Below are 18,090 nucleotides of genomic sequence, written 5' to 3' on the forward strand. Positions count from 1 at the left end.
GTCGTCCCGACTTAATCGGGAACGACTTCTGTGTCCACTGTCGTCCCGCACGACGTCCCTATCGTCGTTGGAAGAACGAGATACGGACCGACTGGGGACCGTAGTCCCCTCATGGTCTTCGTCACCACCCGGTCCCGTCGTAACAGGGGAGGTTGAGTGACGCTCTCGATCAACCGATTGACGAAGATCAGTCGTGCGGGCAGTATCATCAGCAGGCGAACGGTCACGTGACTTGTCGAAAACAGAAGTTGACTGAGGCGGGTCTTTATCAACTGATTTCTTAGGTGTGGCCGACCCGCCACCCTCAGGGCCTGATGTGGAGGGTGCAGAGTCCAAGGATCCAACCGATGTCCTTCTCTGCTTGTAGCGCTGGTCAGCGGCCCGCTTCGCCAACGCACGAAGATACAAGTTAAAGTTTATTGAAGACAAGTTCTCACATTCTTTACAACCTTTATCCCACGAACACGTTGAAAACCCGTCCTTAATGATGCAGGAAGGACAATACTTGTGAGGGTCCACTTTAGACAGTTTTCGTTGACACGAGGCACAAATGCCCGACATATTGCCACGTGTAGAATCACTGTCAAACAGCGAAACACGCGTTGAACACAACAATGGATTACCAAGGATTACATTCCAGGAGTCTACAGGTAAGACATATTATTATTATTATTACTTTATTAGAACAACTGTAGATAAGCGATAAGCACTAGTAGAATCCAAACTAGCAGTCTACCGCGAAAGACTTTCTCGAGCGACCAGCTCAGAGGCGCGCTGAGAGATTTGTGACATGTCATAGGGAGGTGCGTGCGCAAGTGGACGGAAACAAGTTTAATGTTTACATTCCAGCTTCTGGCTTCCTCTTAAACGTGCGACTAGACGTGAGGGTAAGAGAGATACCCATTTGTACGACTGAAAACAGACTAAAACATGATATTAATGACGCAATAAAAGATTTATGATTTTACCCCAGACGCAAGAAATGTCAATAGTGAACCTTTGTCAGGTAATCTGAGTGGTGCTGCCACTAATCATACCTGTGAAAAATGCATTAACTGAGCATCAAGTGAATGAGGACAAATACACAGGTGTAGGGTTATACCAGGATACATAGATGACAACAAGGGAGTTGTAATCCTATGATCCAAGCAATCCGAAAATGCTTCCACTGAAACTATAAGTTACCATCACAGGTATTTTGAAATAATTACAACATCCGATTAGCTGCCATCGTTCTTTTTGTCTGTTTAGGTTAATGAAATGAATTAAAAAGTCATGCATCCTTTGAAATGTTGAAATCTTCATAGATTACGGGTAACCAATCAGTGTTCAGAAATGGGCAAAGATTTACCTCCAAGTTTATGTATGATGTCTTTACAGATGGTAGCTCATTGTCTTGTCATGCTCATTTGCGTTTCCTAGCATATTGACTCACGGCAGCTAGTGAACCCCAGCAGGAAGTGTCAGACTGCGGGAAGAAGCCAGGGGTTAGCGCCCCTTTAATGTCAATCAACTTTTCCAAAGTATTGCAACTTTATTCTAAAAGTTATTGAGCCCTCTTGCTATCATGATTATGCTTTAAGTGTTCATCATTACTAATCATTCTACAGGAAGGTGTACCTGAGCCTGTATTTTGCAGGAAATCCATTCTGTACATATATATATTACTCAGCAGTTTTAGAAATAATGACTTCAGATCAAAGATGCATTGGTTTCATATTGCAGGAATACTGACATTTGGTTGGTGCCTATTCCAAACAATGAGTGTTGTGAAGTTCCCAGATGCTGGAGGGTGTTCCATGACCCTGATGGATGTGGATGGCCGATACCTGACTGCCTCTGCTTCCCCTGACCACTGGCATTCCCTCAGGACCATGAAGACCAGATGTGATGATGTATATATTTGTTCATACCCCAAATCTGGTGAGAACTGGCCCGAAAGTCCCAACTACAAGTATTTTCGGTTTTCTGTTATTTTTCTCAGTTGTGCTAGGAACACAAAAGTTTAAATCTATCACTTCCCCATATGAATATTTAATCACTTGTGAGTATTCAGAGTATGTAGGGGCATACAGGAATGACATTGACAATAACATGTACTTTGCTAATTTGATCTAATTGTTTTGTACAGGCTTTCACTGGATTTGGGAAATTGTAGCAATGCTGAGATCAGGGGCCTCAACACCAATTCAGGAGCTCATGGAAGGTCATATAACAGATTTTATGAAATTGGATGATCTGGAGAGACAGGCATCACCGAGGACATTGACAACTCACAGATATTCGGTGGAACTCCCTGAGGAAATCTTTCACATGGGGTGTAAGATAATATATTTGGTTCGTGACCCTAAAGACATTTGTGTTTCATATTACCATCACCTTACACAGTTGAAAAGACTGGATTATGAAGGACACTTCAGTGATTTTGTCCTTTTGTTTCTTGAAGGAAAAGGTAGGTGCAGTTATTGATGCATTGTGTGTCTTCCTAATTCATCAGTGTGTCCTCATCCGTGTGGTGTGTCACTGTCTTCATCATCTACTGTAGCTGTCACTTGTCTGTCCACTCCACTGTAGCTGTCACAGTCTCTCCACTCTACTGTAACTGTCACAGTCTCTCCGCTCTACTGTAGCTGTCACTTGTCTGTCCACTCAACTGTAGCTGTCACAGTCTCTCCACTCTACTGTAGCTGTCACAGTCACTCCACTCTACTGTAGCTGTCACTAGTCTCTCCACTGTAGCTGTCACTTCAAAGTCTCTCCACTCCACTGTAGCTGTCACTAGTCTCTCCACTCTACTGTAGCTGTCACAGTCTCTCCTCTCTACTGTAGCTGTCACAGTCTCTCCACTCTAGTGTAGCTGTCACTAGTCTCTCCACTCAACTGTAGCTGTCACAGTCTCTCCACTCTACTGTAGCTGTCACAGTCTCTCCACTCTACTGTAGCTGTCACTAATCTCTCCACTGTAGCTGTCACTTCACAGTCTCTCCACTCTACTGTAGCTGTCACTAGTCTCTCCACTCCACTGTAGCTGTCACTAGTCTCTCCGCTCTACTGTAGCTGTCACAGTCTCTCCACTCTACTGTAGCTGTCACTAGTCTCTCCACTCCACTGTAGCTGTCACAGTCTCTCCACTCTACTGTAGCTGTCACAGTCTCTCCACTCTACTTTAGCTGTCACAGTCTCTCTGCTCTACTGTAGCTGTCACTTGTCTGTCCACTCTACTGTAGCTGTCACAGTCTCTCCACTCTACTGTAGCTGTCACTAGTCTTCCACTCTACTGTAGCTGTCACAGTCTCTCCACTCCACTGTAGCTGTCACTAGTCTCTCCATTCCACTGTAGCTGTCACTAGTCTCTCCACTCTACTGTAGCTGTCACTAGTCTCTCCACTCTACTGTAGCTGTCACTTCAAAGTCTCTCCACTCCACTGTAGCTGTCACAGTCTCTCCACTCTACTGTAGCTGTCACTAGTCTCTCCACTCTACTGTAGCTGTCACTAGTCTCTCCACTCCACTGTAGCTGTCACTAGTCTCTCCACTCCACTGTAGCTGTCACAGTCTCTCCACTCTACTGTAGCTGTCACTAGTCACTCCACTGTACTGTAGCTGTCACTAGTCACTCCACTGTACTGTAGCTGTCACTAGTCTCTCCTCTCCACTGTAGCTGTCACTAGTCTCTCCACTCTACTATAGCTGTCACTAGTCTCTCCACTCTACTGTAGCTGTCACTAGTCTCTCCACTCTACTATAGCTGTCACTAGTCTCTCCACTCCACTGTAGCTGTCACTAGTCTCTCCACTCTACTTTAGCTGTCACTAGTCTCTCCACTCCACTGTAGCTGTCACTAGTCTCTGCACTCCACTGTAGCTGTCACAGTCTCTCCACTCTACTGTAGCTGTCACTAGTCTCTCCGCTCTACTGTAGCTGTCACTAGTCTCTCCACTCCACTGTAGCTGTCACTAGTCTCTCCACTCCACTGTAGCTGTCACTAGTCTCTCCGCTCCACTGTAGCTGTCACTAGTCTCTCCACTCCACTGTAGCTGTCACTAGTCTCTCCACTCCACTGTAGCTGTCACTAGTCTCTCCGCTCTACTGTAGCTGTCACTAGTCTCTCCACTCCACTGTAGCTGTCACTAGTCTGTCCACTCTACTGTAGCTGTCACTAGTCTCTCAACTCCACTGTAGCTGTCACTAGTTTCTCCACTCCACTGTAGCTGTCACTAGTCTCTCCACTCCACTGTAGCTGTCACAGTCTCTCCACTCTACTGTAGCTGTCACTAGTCTCTCCACTCCACTGTAGCTGTCACTAGTCTCTCCGCTCCACTGTAGCTGTCACTAGTCTGTCCACTTAACTGTAGCTGTCACTAGTCTCTCTACTCCACTGTAGCTGTCACTAGTCTCTCCGCTCTACTGTAGCTGTCACTAGTCTCTCCACTCCACTGTAGCTGTCACTAGTCTGTCCACTCTACTGTAGCTGTCACTAGTCTCTCCACTCTACTGTAGCTGTCACTAGTCTGTCCACTCTACTGTAGCTGTCACTAGTCTCTCCACTCTACTGTAGCTGTCACTAGTCTCTCCGCTCTACTGCAACTGTCACTAGTCTCTCCACTCCACTGTAGCTGTCACTAGTCTCTCCACTCCACTGTAGCTGTCACTAGTCTCTCCGCTCCACTGTAGCTGTCACTAGTCTGTCCACTCAACTGTAGCTGTCACTAGTCTCTCCACTCCACTGTAGCTGTCACTAGTCTCTCCGCTCTACTGTAGCTGTCACTAGTCTCTCCACTCTACTGTAGCTGTCACTAGTCTGTCCACTCTACTGTAGCTGTCACTAGTCTCTCCACTCCACTGTAGCTGTCACTAGTCTCTCCACTCCACTGTAGCTGTCACTAGTCTCTCCACTCCACTGTAGCTGTCACAGTCTCTCCACTCTACTGTAGCTGTCACTAGTCTCTCCACTCCACTGTAGCTGTCACTAGTCTCTCCGCTCCACTGTAGCTGTCACTAGTCTGTCCACTTAACTGTAGCTGTCACTAGTCTCTCTACTCCACTGTAGCTGTCACTAGTCTCTCCGCTCTACTGTAGCTGTCACTAGTCTCTCCACTCCACTGTAGCTGTCACTAGTCTGTCCACTCTACTGTAGCTGTCACTAGTCTCTCCACTCCACTGTAGCTGTCACTAGTCTCTCCACTCTACTGTAGCTGTCACTAGTCTCTCCACTCCGCTGTAGCTGTCACTAGTCTCTCCGCTCTACTGTAGCTGTCACTAGTCTCTCCACTCAGCTGTAGCTGTCACAGTCTCTCCACTCTACTGTAGCTGTCACTAGTCTCTCCGCTCTACTGTAGCTGTCACTAGTCTCTCCACTCCACTGTAGATGTCACTAGTCTCTCCACTCCACTGTAGCTGTCACTAGTCTCTCCGCTCCACTGTAGCTGTCACTAGTCTGTCCACTCAACTGTAGCTGTCACTAGTCTCTCCACTCCACTGTAGCTGTCACTAGTCTCTCCGCTCTACTGTAGCTGTCACTAGTCTCTCCACTCCACTGTAGCTGTCACTAGTCTGTCCACTCTACAGTAGCTGTCACTAGTCTCTCCACTCCACTGTAGCTGTCACTAGTCTCTCCACTCCACTGTAGCTGTCAGTCTCTCCACTCTACTGTAGCTGTCACTAGTCTCTCCACTCCACTGTAGCTGTCACTAGTCTCTCCGCTCCACTGTAGCTGTCACTAGTCTGTCCACTCAACTGTAGCTGTCACTAGTCTGTCCACTCAACTGTAGCTGTCACTAGTCTCTCCACTCCACTGTTGCTGTCACTAGTCTCTCCACTCCACTGTAGCTGTCACAGTCTCTCCACTCCACTGTAGCTGTCACTAGTCTGTCCACTCTACTGTAGCTGTCACTAGTCTCTCCACTCTACTGTAGCTGTCACTAGTCACTCCACTGTACTGTAGCTGTCACTAGTCTCTCCACTCCACTGTAGCTGTCACTAGTCTCTCCACTCTACTATAGCTGTCACTAGTCTCTCCACTCTACTGTAGCTGTCACTAGTCTCTCCACTCTACTATAGCTGTCACTAGTCTCTCCGCTCTACTGTAGCTGTCACTAGTCTCTCCACTCCACTGTAGCTGTCACTAGTCTCTCCACTCCACTGTAGCTGTCACTAGTCTCTCCGCTCCACTGTAGCTGTCACTAGTCTGTCCACTCAACTGTAGCTGTCACTAGTCTCTCCACTCCACTGTAGCTGTCACTAGTCTCTCCGCTCTACTGTAGCTGTCACTAGTCTCTCCACTCCACTGTAGCTGTCACTAGTCTGTCCACTCTACTGTAGCTGTCACTAGTCTCTCCACTCCACTGTAGCTGTCACTAGTCTCTCCACTCCACTGTAGCTGTCACTAGTCTCTCCACTCCACTGTAGCTGTCACAGTCTCTCCACTCTACTGTAGCTGTCACTAGTCTCTCCACTCCACTGTAGCTGTCACTAGTCTCTCCACTCCACTGTAGCTGTCACTAGTCTGTCCACTCAACTGTAGCTGTCACTAGTCTCTCCACTCCACTGTTGCTGTCACTAGTCTCTCCACTCCACTGTAGCTGTCACAGTCTCTCCACTCCACTGTAGCTGTCACTAGTCTGTCCACTCTACTGTAGCTGTCACTAGTCTCTCCACTCTACTGTAGCTGTCACTAGTCACTCCACTGTACTGTAGCTGTCACTAGTCTCTCCACTCCACTGTAGCTGTCACTAGTCTCTCCACTCTACAGTAGCTGTCACTAGTCTCTCCACTCCACTGTAGCTGTCACTAGTCTCTCCACTCCACTGTAGCTGTCAGTCTCTCCACTCTACTGTAGCTGTCACTAGTCTCTCCACTCCACTGTAGCTGTCACTAGTCTCTCCGCTCCACTGTAGCTGTCACTAGTCTGTCCACTCAACTGTAGCTGTCACTAGTCTGTCCACTCAACTGTAGCTGTCACTAGTCTCTCCACTCCACTGTTGCTGTCACTAGTCTCTCCACTCCACTGTAGCTGTCACAGTCTCTCCACTCCACTGTAGCTGTCACTAGTCTGTCCACTCTACTGTAGCTGTCACTAGTCTCTCCACTCTACTGTAGCTGTCACTAGTCACTCCACTGTACTGTAGCTGTCACTAGTCTCTCCACTCCACTGTAGCTGTCACTAGTCTCTCCACTCTACTATAGCTGTCACTAGTCTCTCCACTCTACTGTAGCTGTCACTAGTCTCTCCACTCTACTATAGCTGTCACTAGTCTCTCCGCTCTACTGTAGCTGTCACTAGTCTCTCCACTCCACTGTAGCTGTCACTAGTCTCTCCACTCCACTGTAGCTGTCACTAGTCTCTCCGCTCCACTGTAGCTGTCACTAGTCTGTCCACTCAACTGTAGCTGTCACTAGTCTCTCCACTCCACTGTAGCTGTCACTAGTCTCTCCGCTCTACTGTAGCTGTCACTAGTCTCTCCACTCCACTGTAGCTGTCACTAGTCTGTCCACTCTACTGTAGCTGTCACTAGTCTCTCCACTCCACTGTAGCTGTCACTAGTCTCTCCACTCCACTGTAGCTGTCACTAGTCTCTCCACTCCACTGTAGCTGTCACAGTCTCTCCACTCTACTGTAGCTGTCACTAGTCTCTCCACTCCACTGTAGCTGTCACTAGTCTCTCCGCTCCACTGTAGCTGTCACTAGTCTGTCCACTCAACTGTAGCTGTCACTAGTCTCTCCACTCCACTGTTGCTGTCACTAGTCTCTCCACTCCACTGTAGCTGTCACAGTCTCTCCACTCCACTGTAGCTGTCACTAGTCTGTCCACTCTACTGTAGCTGTCACTAGTCTCTCCACTCTACTGTAGCTGTCACTAGTCACTCCACTGTACTGTAGCTGTCACTAGTCTCTCCACTCCACTGTAGCTGTCACTAGTCTCTCCACTCTACTATAGCTGTCACTAGTCTCTCCACTCTACTGTAGCTGTCACTAGTCTCTCCACTCTACTATAGCTGTCACTAGTCTCTCCACTCCACTGTAGCTGTCACAGTCTCTCCACTCTACTGTAGCTGTCACTAGTCTCTCCACTCCACTGTAGCTGTCACTAGTCTCTCCGCTCCACTGTAGCTGTCACTAGTCTGTCCACTTAACTGTAGCTGTCACTAGTCTCTCTACTCCACTGTAGCTGTCACTAGTCTCTCCGCTCTACTGTAGCTGTCACTAGTCTCTCCACTCCACTGTAGCTGTCACTAGTCTCTCCACTCTACTGTAGCTGTCACTAGTCTCTCCACTCCACTGTAGCTGTCACTAGTCTCTCCACTCTACTGTAGCTGTCACTAGTCTGTCCACTCTACTGTAGCTGTCACTAGTCTCTCCACTCCACTGTAGCTGTCACTAGTCTCTCCGCTCTACTGTAGCTGTCACTAGTCTCTCCACTCAACTGTAGCTGTCACAGTCTCTCCGCTCTACTGTAGCTGTCACTAGTCTCTCCACTCTACTGTAGCTGTCACTAGTCTCTCCACTCTACTGTAGCTGTCACTACACAGTCTGTCCCCTCTACTGTAGCTGTCACTTCACAGTCTCTCCACTCTACTGTAGCTGTCACTAGTCTCTCCACTGTACTGTAGCTGTCACTACACAGTCTCTCCGCTCTGATGTAGTTGTCACTACACAGTCTGTCCCCTCTACTGTAGCTGTCACTAGTCTCTCCACTCCACTCTAGCTGTCACTAGTCTCTCCACTCCACTGTAGCTGTCACTAGTCTCTCCGCTCTACTGTAGCTGTCACTACACAGTCTGTCCCCTCTACTGTAGCTGTCACTATTCTCTCCACTCCACTGTAGTTGTCACTACACTGTCTGGAATTGGCTGATATAAGAGAACTAAGGGGCCTGTAATGACTGTTACAACACCTACAGTATGGGACACTATCAGCAATAGTCCTGCTATATGACAGCGGTCTGTAAATAATTGACACTGAACCAGACAATCCAGTAATTGATGTCATTGAACTAAGATACGATGCCATGCATCAACAAAGGCAATGAGCCTGACCACCCAATCCCGCTTTTTACAGCACCATGGGTTGCTGAAGACGTGTTCTAACCCGGATCTTAATGGGATAGTAGGGGACACATGATTAAGGCTTGCTGGTGTTACTTTCAGTTCCCTTCAACTCCTGGTGGGAGCACATCAAACGTTGGTCGGCCATGAAGGTGAAGTATCCAGAAACACCACTTCTTGTTGTCAGTTATGAAGACATGAAACAGGTAACAGATCAATGTGGAAACAGTTACCATTCCTTTCCATTCTTCCTGAATCCTGTGATGTTTGGGCTACAACAAACAAGTTGCAATGATTATAAATATTGGATTGTGAGCAACGTAAGCTTGTTTGTGGGTTTTGTCAAACATGTAATGTCTGCGACCTGCATCACTTCAAACTTTCCTTCCACATCAAGCTGATATTGATACTGAATTAAAACTTTAAAAAAAATTAAATTGTCCAGAACCCTCATTCTCAGTTCTATTGCCTGGTGTTATAGACATTACTGTCGTCTGCCATTTCCCCCCTTATTTCTAATGAGATGAAGGGTGTCTCCCTTGACCCAGCATTGGACAAATCTCGGCCATCAGCAGTGAGTTGTCTCTCCCCCTCCCAGCTTGTGAATCTGTACATGAAGCTCCCTGCAGGGCTCTGAAGATGTAGATACACCTCTTCAGCTTCGACAGCCCTACTGATCAGCAGGATGATCATCATCAAACAAGGGATTGACGACTGGCAATTGATCTTCGTCCAAGTGATCGTTATCCTTCGTTAGATCGTAAACGACTAAGGACATGTAGTCCATGCTTCACCAGATCTTCGTTACTCCAGGATTGTCAGTCATCCACAGGTTCATATAGCTGGAATACTGCTCAGTGTGGCATTGAACAACAAACAAACAAACAAAGACTATAGATATGGAGGCCGCCATGACAGCTCAGATTGTTCGTTCATCCTCGGTCTCCTAGGGATCGCCGTTGTCAAGGATACAGGATCGATTCTACTTTAAAGGCTAACCGTTTACCATTTCACCACTCGCCACTCCTTACTGCTTCCCCTACTACTGGCCATATGGACTCACAGACTGGTCTTGTTGTTCCTCCCCAAGCCGTCCCACTGTTCTAGACCCCTGAAGGAAGACTTTCTTACTTTGCAGCCAACTGGACTCTTCTAGGCAACCTTTTGTAACAAAGATCTTGACGGATAGTTACAGGCTCCACTCAAATGGCATAGTTACCATTTCTCCCAGGCACAAGGTTCCGCCACAGAGGCCCTAGGTATGCTGGTTGTGGAACATGCAATAGAATGTCTTGGTCCTGCCCCTTCCTTTCCAGGTTTCTGCTTCCTGTTATTCATTGTTCAGAAGAACGATGGCAGCAAGATGAGGTTGATCTTCAACTTGAAGGACTTCAACTCCCAATACCTGGACCCTCAGCCACGGCTCTGCATGGTCTACTACATTGCGTTACTACAAACGATCAAGCGCCCAGGCTACTCTATATTTTTGCCCATGTTTGTTCCTCCAGGAGGGCAAAGATATAGAGACATGTACTTTGGATCTCAGACAGCTATTACTTCTTGGTTATACCCCATTCCACAGAGAATTTTGGCTCATCGGTCACTCATCAGAAGTAAAGTTTTTTACTTCCGTTTAACCCACCGAGGAGTATCGTATCACACTCCGATGAATCCAATTTGTGTTTGTTGACTATCAGGTCAGTGTCCGATGTGTCGGGCGTGATCAGATGAGGCGAAATCGTTCGATGAAGGAACTAAGCTCAGAGCTTAGTTCGCCATTGGACCCCATTTCCGGTGGCAAATCGAGTCAGTGTCGGATGAATGTTGAGTCAGTCCGATGTGTGTCAGAATCGTGTTGTGCACCTATCGGACATGTCTAGCCGACGGCTGACGGCAATCTGATGAGTGTCCAATAATTAAAAGTGATCTGACGCTCATCTGATTGCAATCTGCGGTCTGCCCAACACGCCTGATAGCCGCCTATGACCAATTCGATTCTCATCGGAGACATTGTTGTGACATCGGAGGGTAATTGCTCATTAACTCAACTGCCATCTGACACATATCACATAGCAAGCGGTGACATCTGACGGTCAACGGACTACGAAAGCAGGGTCAGCTGACACTCACTTCACAGATTTTCATCGGACACTACAGCACCAAGATCCTGAAGATGGCTCCAAGAAAGAACAGAAATGTTGGAGGACAGAAGGCAAAGAAGAGACCTCCCAGCACTCCTCAACAATCTCAAGTGCCAGAAGACTCCTCTGTGCCTCCTCCTGAAGATGCAGAGACGAAGGATAGGCCTATTCAGGCCCCAATCACTGATCAGCCACAGCATAGTTTGTTGCTGGAGCATAAAAACACAGCCCAGGGCTGCAGAGTTGCAAAGAAGTTGATCCATGTCTAGTACTGTCAGGAGGTGCAGCCCGCTTTTATACTCGACTGCCAATTTTGGCGACAAATCCAACCAGTATTGGGTCATATTACGATTACCCTACGAACAGTAACCGATGTGTCGGATTAGTGTAGGGAGAGTCAGAATAGTGTCAGGTCACCCTCAAATTACATTCCGACCGCAATCTGATCAATCGGACACCACCGATGAAAACGGCAGACAGACATCTGGCCGCTACCAGTCTTTCATCCAATTACCCCGATCAATGTTGGATCTCTATTGGATTTTATGGAAAACGGGGACCCAAAAAAGAGGATGTCTGGTGGATTTTCATTGGAACTCATAAGAATGCTGAAACTTTTGCAAAATTGGGATCAGATGGGCTTCAGATCAGGTACTGATTGTCAGTGGAATGGGGTATTAGTGAAAAGAACTACTCAGACTTCTGATGTCAGCACAAGCCCCCACTTAGTGGGGGTCATTCACACCTACACCCATTACAGGGCTTCCTCCGGACCTTGCTCCAGGAGCACAATAGACCGATCCAGTCCCGACCGATAAGCCCCGCCCACAAGCTGCTATCCTCGTTTTAGGCGTTAGGGGGGGCAAACCACTGGCTATTTGCTATGGCGTCACAGCCGGCGAAACTTGATTGCACGGGCAATGAATTTGGCTCAGGATGCTTTGCTACCAGTTGTGTGTCAAAAATATCTAAATACATGATCTGTTTTGGGTTCTATTATAGTTGTCAAATTGCATATCGGGAGTTAGAATGAGTCATATGTCAGATGTAATGGTGTATTGGTCCATGAGGAACTCACCATGGCTGAAAGTTTACAGCATGTCTATAATATATTATTCATCCAAGGGTGGATTAACTAAATTTTGTTTTTACTTTCCATTGTAAGTGTATGGAAAGTACTAGAAACCGTAAACACAAGCGCAAGTTACAAATCATGTGGATATCTATAAATAGATTGACAACAGTTACCTTGCCCACGTTTTTGTCTGGTGCTCTAAGGAAAACCAATATAACATGAAAGGCGTAGAGTTAGTGGGTCCTTTTAATGAATAAACATAAAAGAATAGTTGATAAAAGCAAAGCAGTACATTATTTTCCCCACTGCTACATTGGTTTTATTATATAATAAATTAATCATAACATATATTTTATTTGGGCATCTGGAACATGGGGTCGGGCATGTCACCAGGGATAAATCTGGACCTGCTCAGAGGCTGATATTCAGTCCCAAATTTGCAGCAGATGTCAGTAAACTGTCACTCTTTAAAAGTTTTAACATATCTATGCCATCCTAAAATAATGCAGAATGTAAGGGAATTATACCTTATTAGTTTTTACCCCAATCTGTTTGCATAGGGCACTTAGTTTGGACTTCTAAATTTAGATAAAAATGCCTGGTCACGCTTCCAGAATATTGGACTAAATAAACTGCCAGTATTTAGGTATATGGATGTGAGAACAGTGGAAAACATTGATAGGATCCAAGATAAAATGAGCACCTGTCATTGCCAGGGTTATGGCAAATCATCCATGTTCCAGAAAAGTGAGTGAGTATGGTTTTACGCCGCTTTTAGCAATGTTCCAGCAATATTCCAGCAATATCACGGTGGGGGACACTACAAATGGGCTTCACACATTGTACCCATGTCGGGAATCGAACCCGAGTCTTCGGCGAACGATTTAACCACTAGGCTACCCAACCGCCCCTGTTCCAGAAAAGGGGAACCTGCGATGGCAAAAGTATCTGAAGACACGGTCTGCAGTACTTCCCATCAATTAACTTTCATTGATAAAATATACAACAAATTAAAATTCATATATGATCTTTTATTCTAAAGACTTGTCATGAATCCAAGAATTATTACTCTTAACAACTAAACATGTAAATTAAGTACAACAAATATCTCACAAGGAAGAGAATTAATAGATGTCAACTATAATTATGAGCAACACCACCATCCTTGACGTCTCTTCCTTATGTGTATCTCTTCTAAATGCCATCCAAAGACTTAAATATGTCATATGTGCAAAGCGTTAATCAACAAAATTACCTGTTGACATCATGACTGTTACTTAGTAAGAAGGACAAAACAGTAAATAATATATATTTTATTTAACAAATCACATGTGAATTGACAAGTATTACTTTTGCATGAAGCAACATACATTTAAATGCAAATATCAGGTATTTGGACACCCGGAGATCATTAGATATTTTAAACATATATCCCAAGTATGCTTAAAAAATATTGGTGTGAACATGACTTTTCCTTAAATAATACAAATACACACAAACAGGGATTCACACCAGTTCCTTTTCTAGGATACTGACTGATTGTCATCCAAAATGTCCTAAAGTTGTTCTAGAATTTTGTAAAGTCATATCAAAAGATAAAAACATAACTTGAAAATGTCCTGAAGCCAGCAAAATCACTGTGACGTAAATATGAAGCTCATTCTCAACATAATCATAACCAAAAATTGAATAATATGTAAATAACCATCATCCTTAATAAACACTAGTTCTTGCTCAATTTTCAAATATTGACAATCTCCACAAATCATGGTAAAGAATTACATTTTGGGTTAAATACATTTCAATATTCATCACAGTTCTATATGAAATTTATTAAGAGTTATATAATTCATTCTGTATCAGAATAATGCCTGATCAGGGTGTGACAAAGAGATGGTGTCTTTGTTTTTACAAATTCTGTGTATCTTGAAATAAGTACCATGCATTATGATACTGGTAATCACTTTCAACACTATCTTTTTTAAAAATAGATTATTTAAAAAGAAATTATTATGTCTGATACAAAGAGCCAACAAGCTAAGTTTTATACCAGGTGGATGTTGTACCATCAAACATTTAGTGTTTGTTAGTTAATGCAATTAAATCATATTAATCTGACTTTATACGGCATCAATTAAATAACTGGTTGGAATAATTATTAATTACTTAATTAGATTATAATTTAAATCATTACTTGACCATGTTACTCTGAGTTCATAAAAAATCTTGCTATTATTTCCAGTAAATTAATTAAAATGACTTGACATTTATAATCGCTTTTAACAGTTATATTGTTTCACTAAGACAAAATTGTTATGGATGGGCAACTTCTTTATTACAATTGGGCAACGTTTCAGTGTAGATTCTGACACCGTTATCAAGCAAATGTGCTTGATAACGGTGTCAGAATCTACACAAAAACGTTGCCCAATTGTAATAAAGAAGTTGCCCATCCATAACAATTTTGTCTTTGTTACCATTCCAACTTCTAAATGCCACTCAAAGAAGTTATATTGTTTCACTAAAATGTATATCAGTAATTTAAGTTTCCACTACCAGTGAATAACTTGTGTTGCAAACAATTCTATACCAATAATTTTCTTTTATTATAACTAAGATGGTTTTTTTTAAAGCTTTAGACTTTGATTTGCTCATACCACCTTGTGGACCAATCAATTTAGACCTCCAGCATGGGATCTCAACGTCATCCTTCGTCACTTATCTTTGGCCAAGTATGAACCACTTGCGGACAAGACCTTTAAACTCATTACGTTCAAGACGGTCTTCCACCTCGCCCTGGTTACAACGGCCCGAATCATTGAGATTCATCAGTTTGAACATGATCAACATGGTAAAGTCTTCCTAGGTTTGAGAACCAGCACCCAAAGGACCCTGACTGCCTATTACCCTTCCACTGCTCTCATTCATACTGGGACCTGATGATGTGAAAGACCTCTTGCTTTGCCCAGTCTAAGCCTTGAAGGACAACTTCAAGGCATCTCAGGCCTCCCGTTGTTCATGCAAGCATCTTTTTATCCCGTGTCAAAATATTTCAATAATTCACTTCCTTCTCATGAAATTTTCCTCTCCTTTCTAACCTTGAAGGGATGATTGCATTTCACATTACTGCATAGGTCCTGTCTCATAGAAATGCTGAAATAGTGAAAGCATGATTTAAATAGAACTTACATGAAATAAATTGAAAGATTTTATGGAACGAAAACTATTGACAATGATTATATTTCTATGTTTAAAGAATTATTACTGCTGGAGTAATTTGCAATATTAACAGATAGGCTTATTGTGATTTGTTTTGTGATTTTGAAACTAAATCATATCTAAAAATCTGTAACAAAATAAATCATATCTAAGAGGGAGGAATAGTTCCACCAGATCGTACTTCAATGTAAATAATAGTAGAATTTGATCTGCACTAACCAAAGTCAGATGCCAAAATACATAATTCGAAAATGATTTTGAAGTTAAAAGCATTATCCTTGATTATAACATGCGTAAAATCATAACTTGCTATGTGTTGTCATTTACCCGATTTGAGTATGCATATGTGCTAAAGTGCGAAAATTCGTGCAAATACTCATCTTCGAGCAGACGGAGGTCCTGTGGAGGATGGTGGCGAGGTTTAACTGATGGTGAGGCCAACCCCACATCTTGATCAGCCTCAAACATTTGGGTAAAGGTATACATCTAATCCCAGCGATAGGTAATGGATATCGCGAGTGAAAATAGCACAAATCGTAGCCATGTCGCTTCTCGGGTGTCTCGGGTGTAGTCAAATGCGCAAAGCGCGCCCAGCCTTCTTGTCTTCTGATTGGCGCCAATTTTGATTGACAGACTGGATCGGTCTATTGTGAAATCCAGATCCATGATCACCTTTGGGGATGGCTTCAACATTTGAATGTTTGCGCTGGGGTCTCCTTGCTGATATTTGGGCTGGAGGAGCGCCTCTTGGTCGACATCTTCACAGTTGGTTGGATCAACTTTATCTCCCTATTTGGCCGCTATTAATTCCGTTGTCACGACTTTATACCCACTGTCGCTGAGCTTTAGACTTTGATTTGCTCATACCACCTTGTGGACCAATCAATTTAGACCTCCAGCATGGGATCTCAACGTCATCCTTCGTCACTTATCTTTGGCCAAGTATGAACCACTTGCGGACAAGACCTTTAAACTCATTACGTTCAAGACGGTCTTCCACCTCGCCCTGGTTACAACGGCCCGAATCATTGAGATTCATCAGTTTGAACATGATCAACATGGTAAAGTCTTCCTAGGTTTGAGAACCAGCACCCAAAGGACCCTGACTGCCTATTACCCTTCCACTGCTCTCATTCATACTGGGACCTGATGATGTGAAAGACCTCTTGCTTTGCCCAGTCTAAGCCTTGAAGGACAACTTCAAGGCATCTCAGGCCTCCCGTTGTTCATGCAAGCATCTTTTTATCCCGTGGGCACGGGTGGCCCAGTCGTCTGCGATTCGCTCTGCAGAGTTGCGCCCCTTGGACATGCCAGAAACCTATGATTGTGGGTTCGAATCCCGGTTCGCCCCGATTATGTTTCTAGGTTTGTCAGCACCATACCAGTGCTCGTGGGTTCCACCGAAGTGGTAAACGTCTGAGACCTGCATCACTTCGGGCTTTCCTCCCACATTAAGCTGACACGCCGCGATATAACTGGAATACTGTTAAAAGCGGCGTTAAACCCAACTCACTCTTTTTATCCCATTTTTGATAGGTTCAACCTCAGTGGTATATCGAACCACCATCTCCTTTTGGCTGAATTTTGGGCCTCAGTTGTTTCCAACCCTTTTGAGACAAGGGGAGTGTCTTCGACCTTGGCATTGCACAGTAATTGCACACTCACAGCCATTATGGTAACATGGAACTGTTCTGGGTGAACAATACCTTCCAAATGGCGTGCTGGTTTTCTTGGGGAATTAGTCAGCAAAGAGCCGGAGTCACAGGAGACTAATCACAATTTTATTTACAAGAACAATTAACAATTTACAATATACTTAGAAAATAACTGAGGGTGCCACAGAGAGTCGGTACAACACTCTGGGCTGTGGGAGAGAGGTCTGCTTGGTAAGAGAGTCAAACCCCTTCTCTGCTAAAACTTGGCTACAGTATGTATTTAACAAAAATTTGAACAATAAAAAGGAATGTGATTGGTTGTGTCCTATGCTAAATGGATGGCTAGACAGAAGGGAATACTAAATCCTGTTAATCCTGTTGGACTGGCACTAATCTTGTTGACATATTTACTGGATGCTTTGAAAGAGATTAGGGTGTCACTATAGATGAGCTTGTGTGGGGGCTAATCCTTAATGCCCTATAGACGAGCTTGTATGGGGGGCTAATCCTTAATGCACTATAGACGAGCTTGTATGGGGGCTAATCCTTAATGAGTGTTAATTGAAGTAATGTTATTCTAATATACCCCGGTAGATGATGACAGATATACTTAAATAAAATAGTTCCAGGTAATCTATAAGACTATGTAGACATATCCTTTGCCTGGGAGATGGGATCTTGACACCTTAGGCTAGCATTTATCTAAAAGCTTCAAATCAATTAACTATGTAGACGTAACACTTGTTTTATTGAATAGTATGTCTAGAAGATGTGCTCCCATTACCTTAGGCTAGCAACTATCTAAAAAGCTATAACTGAAACTATTGATATTTTATATATGCATTTTACCTGATGATAATTATTACTTGCTAAACTATAATTATATGAAATGATGTATAAATATTACACCATGATAACATATAAAAGCACTTGATGTAGATCTGATTATTATAAG

The 18,090-nt window shown here is 44.2% G+C and overlaps 1 protein-coding gene across 5 annotated transcripts in view; it reads left to right on the top strand.

The window, feature by feature from the left end:
• Positions 1 to 18,090, top strand: part of LOC139478326 (sulfotransferase 1B1-like) — a 47,761-nt gene that overhangs the window by 6,072 nt on the left and 23,599 nt on the right. For 4 of the 5 annotated variants that reach the window (XM_071260753.1, XM_071260758.1, XM_071260770.1 and 1 more), the window contains exons 2-4: positions 1,726 to 1,923; positions 2,132 to 2,452; positions 9,148 to 9,251. In XM_071260753.1, the coding sequence (XP_071116854.1) occupies positions 1,726 to 1,923; positions 2,132 to 2,452; positions 9,148 to 9,251 (623 nt within the window). The remainder of the gene's footprint in view (positions 1 to 1,725; positions 1,924 to 2,131; positions 2,453 to 9,147; positions 9,252 to 18,090) is intronic. The other variant, XM_071260784.1, reaches the window with a different exon arrangement.

Source organism: Haliotis cracherodii, unplaced genomic scaffold (assembly GCF_022045235.1).
Source record: "Haliotis cracherodii isolate W230 unplaced genomic scaffold, xgHalCrac1.p SCAF_1, whole genome shotgun sequence".
NCBI lineage: Eukaryota > Metazoa > Mollusca > Gastropoda > Lepetellida > Haliotidae > Haliotis > Haliotis cracherodii.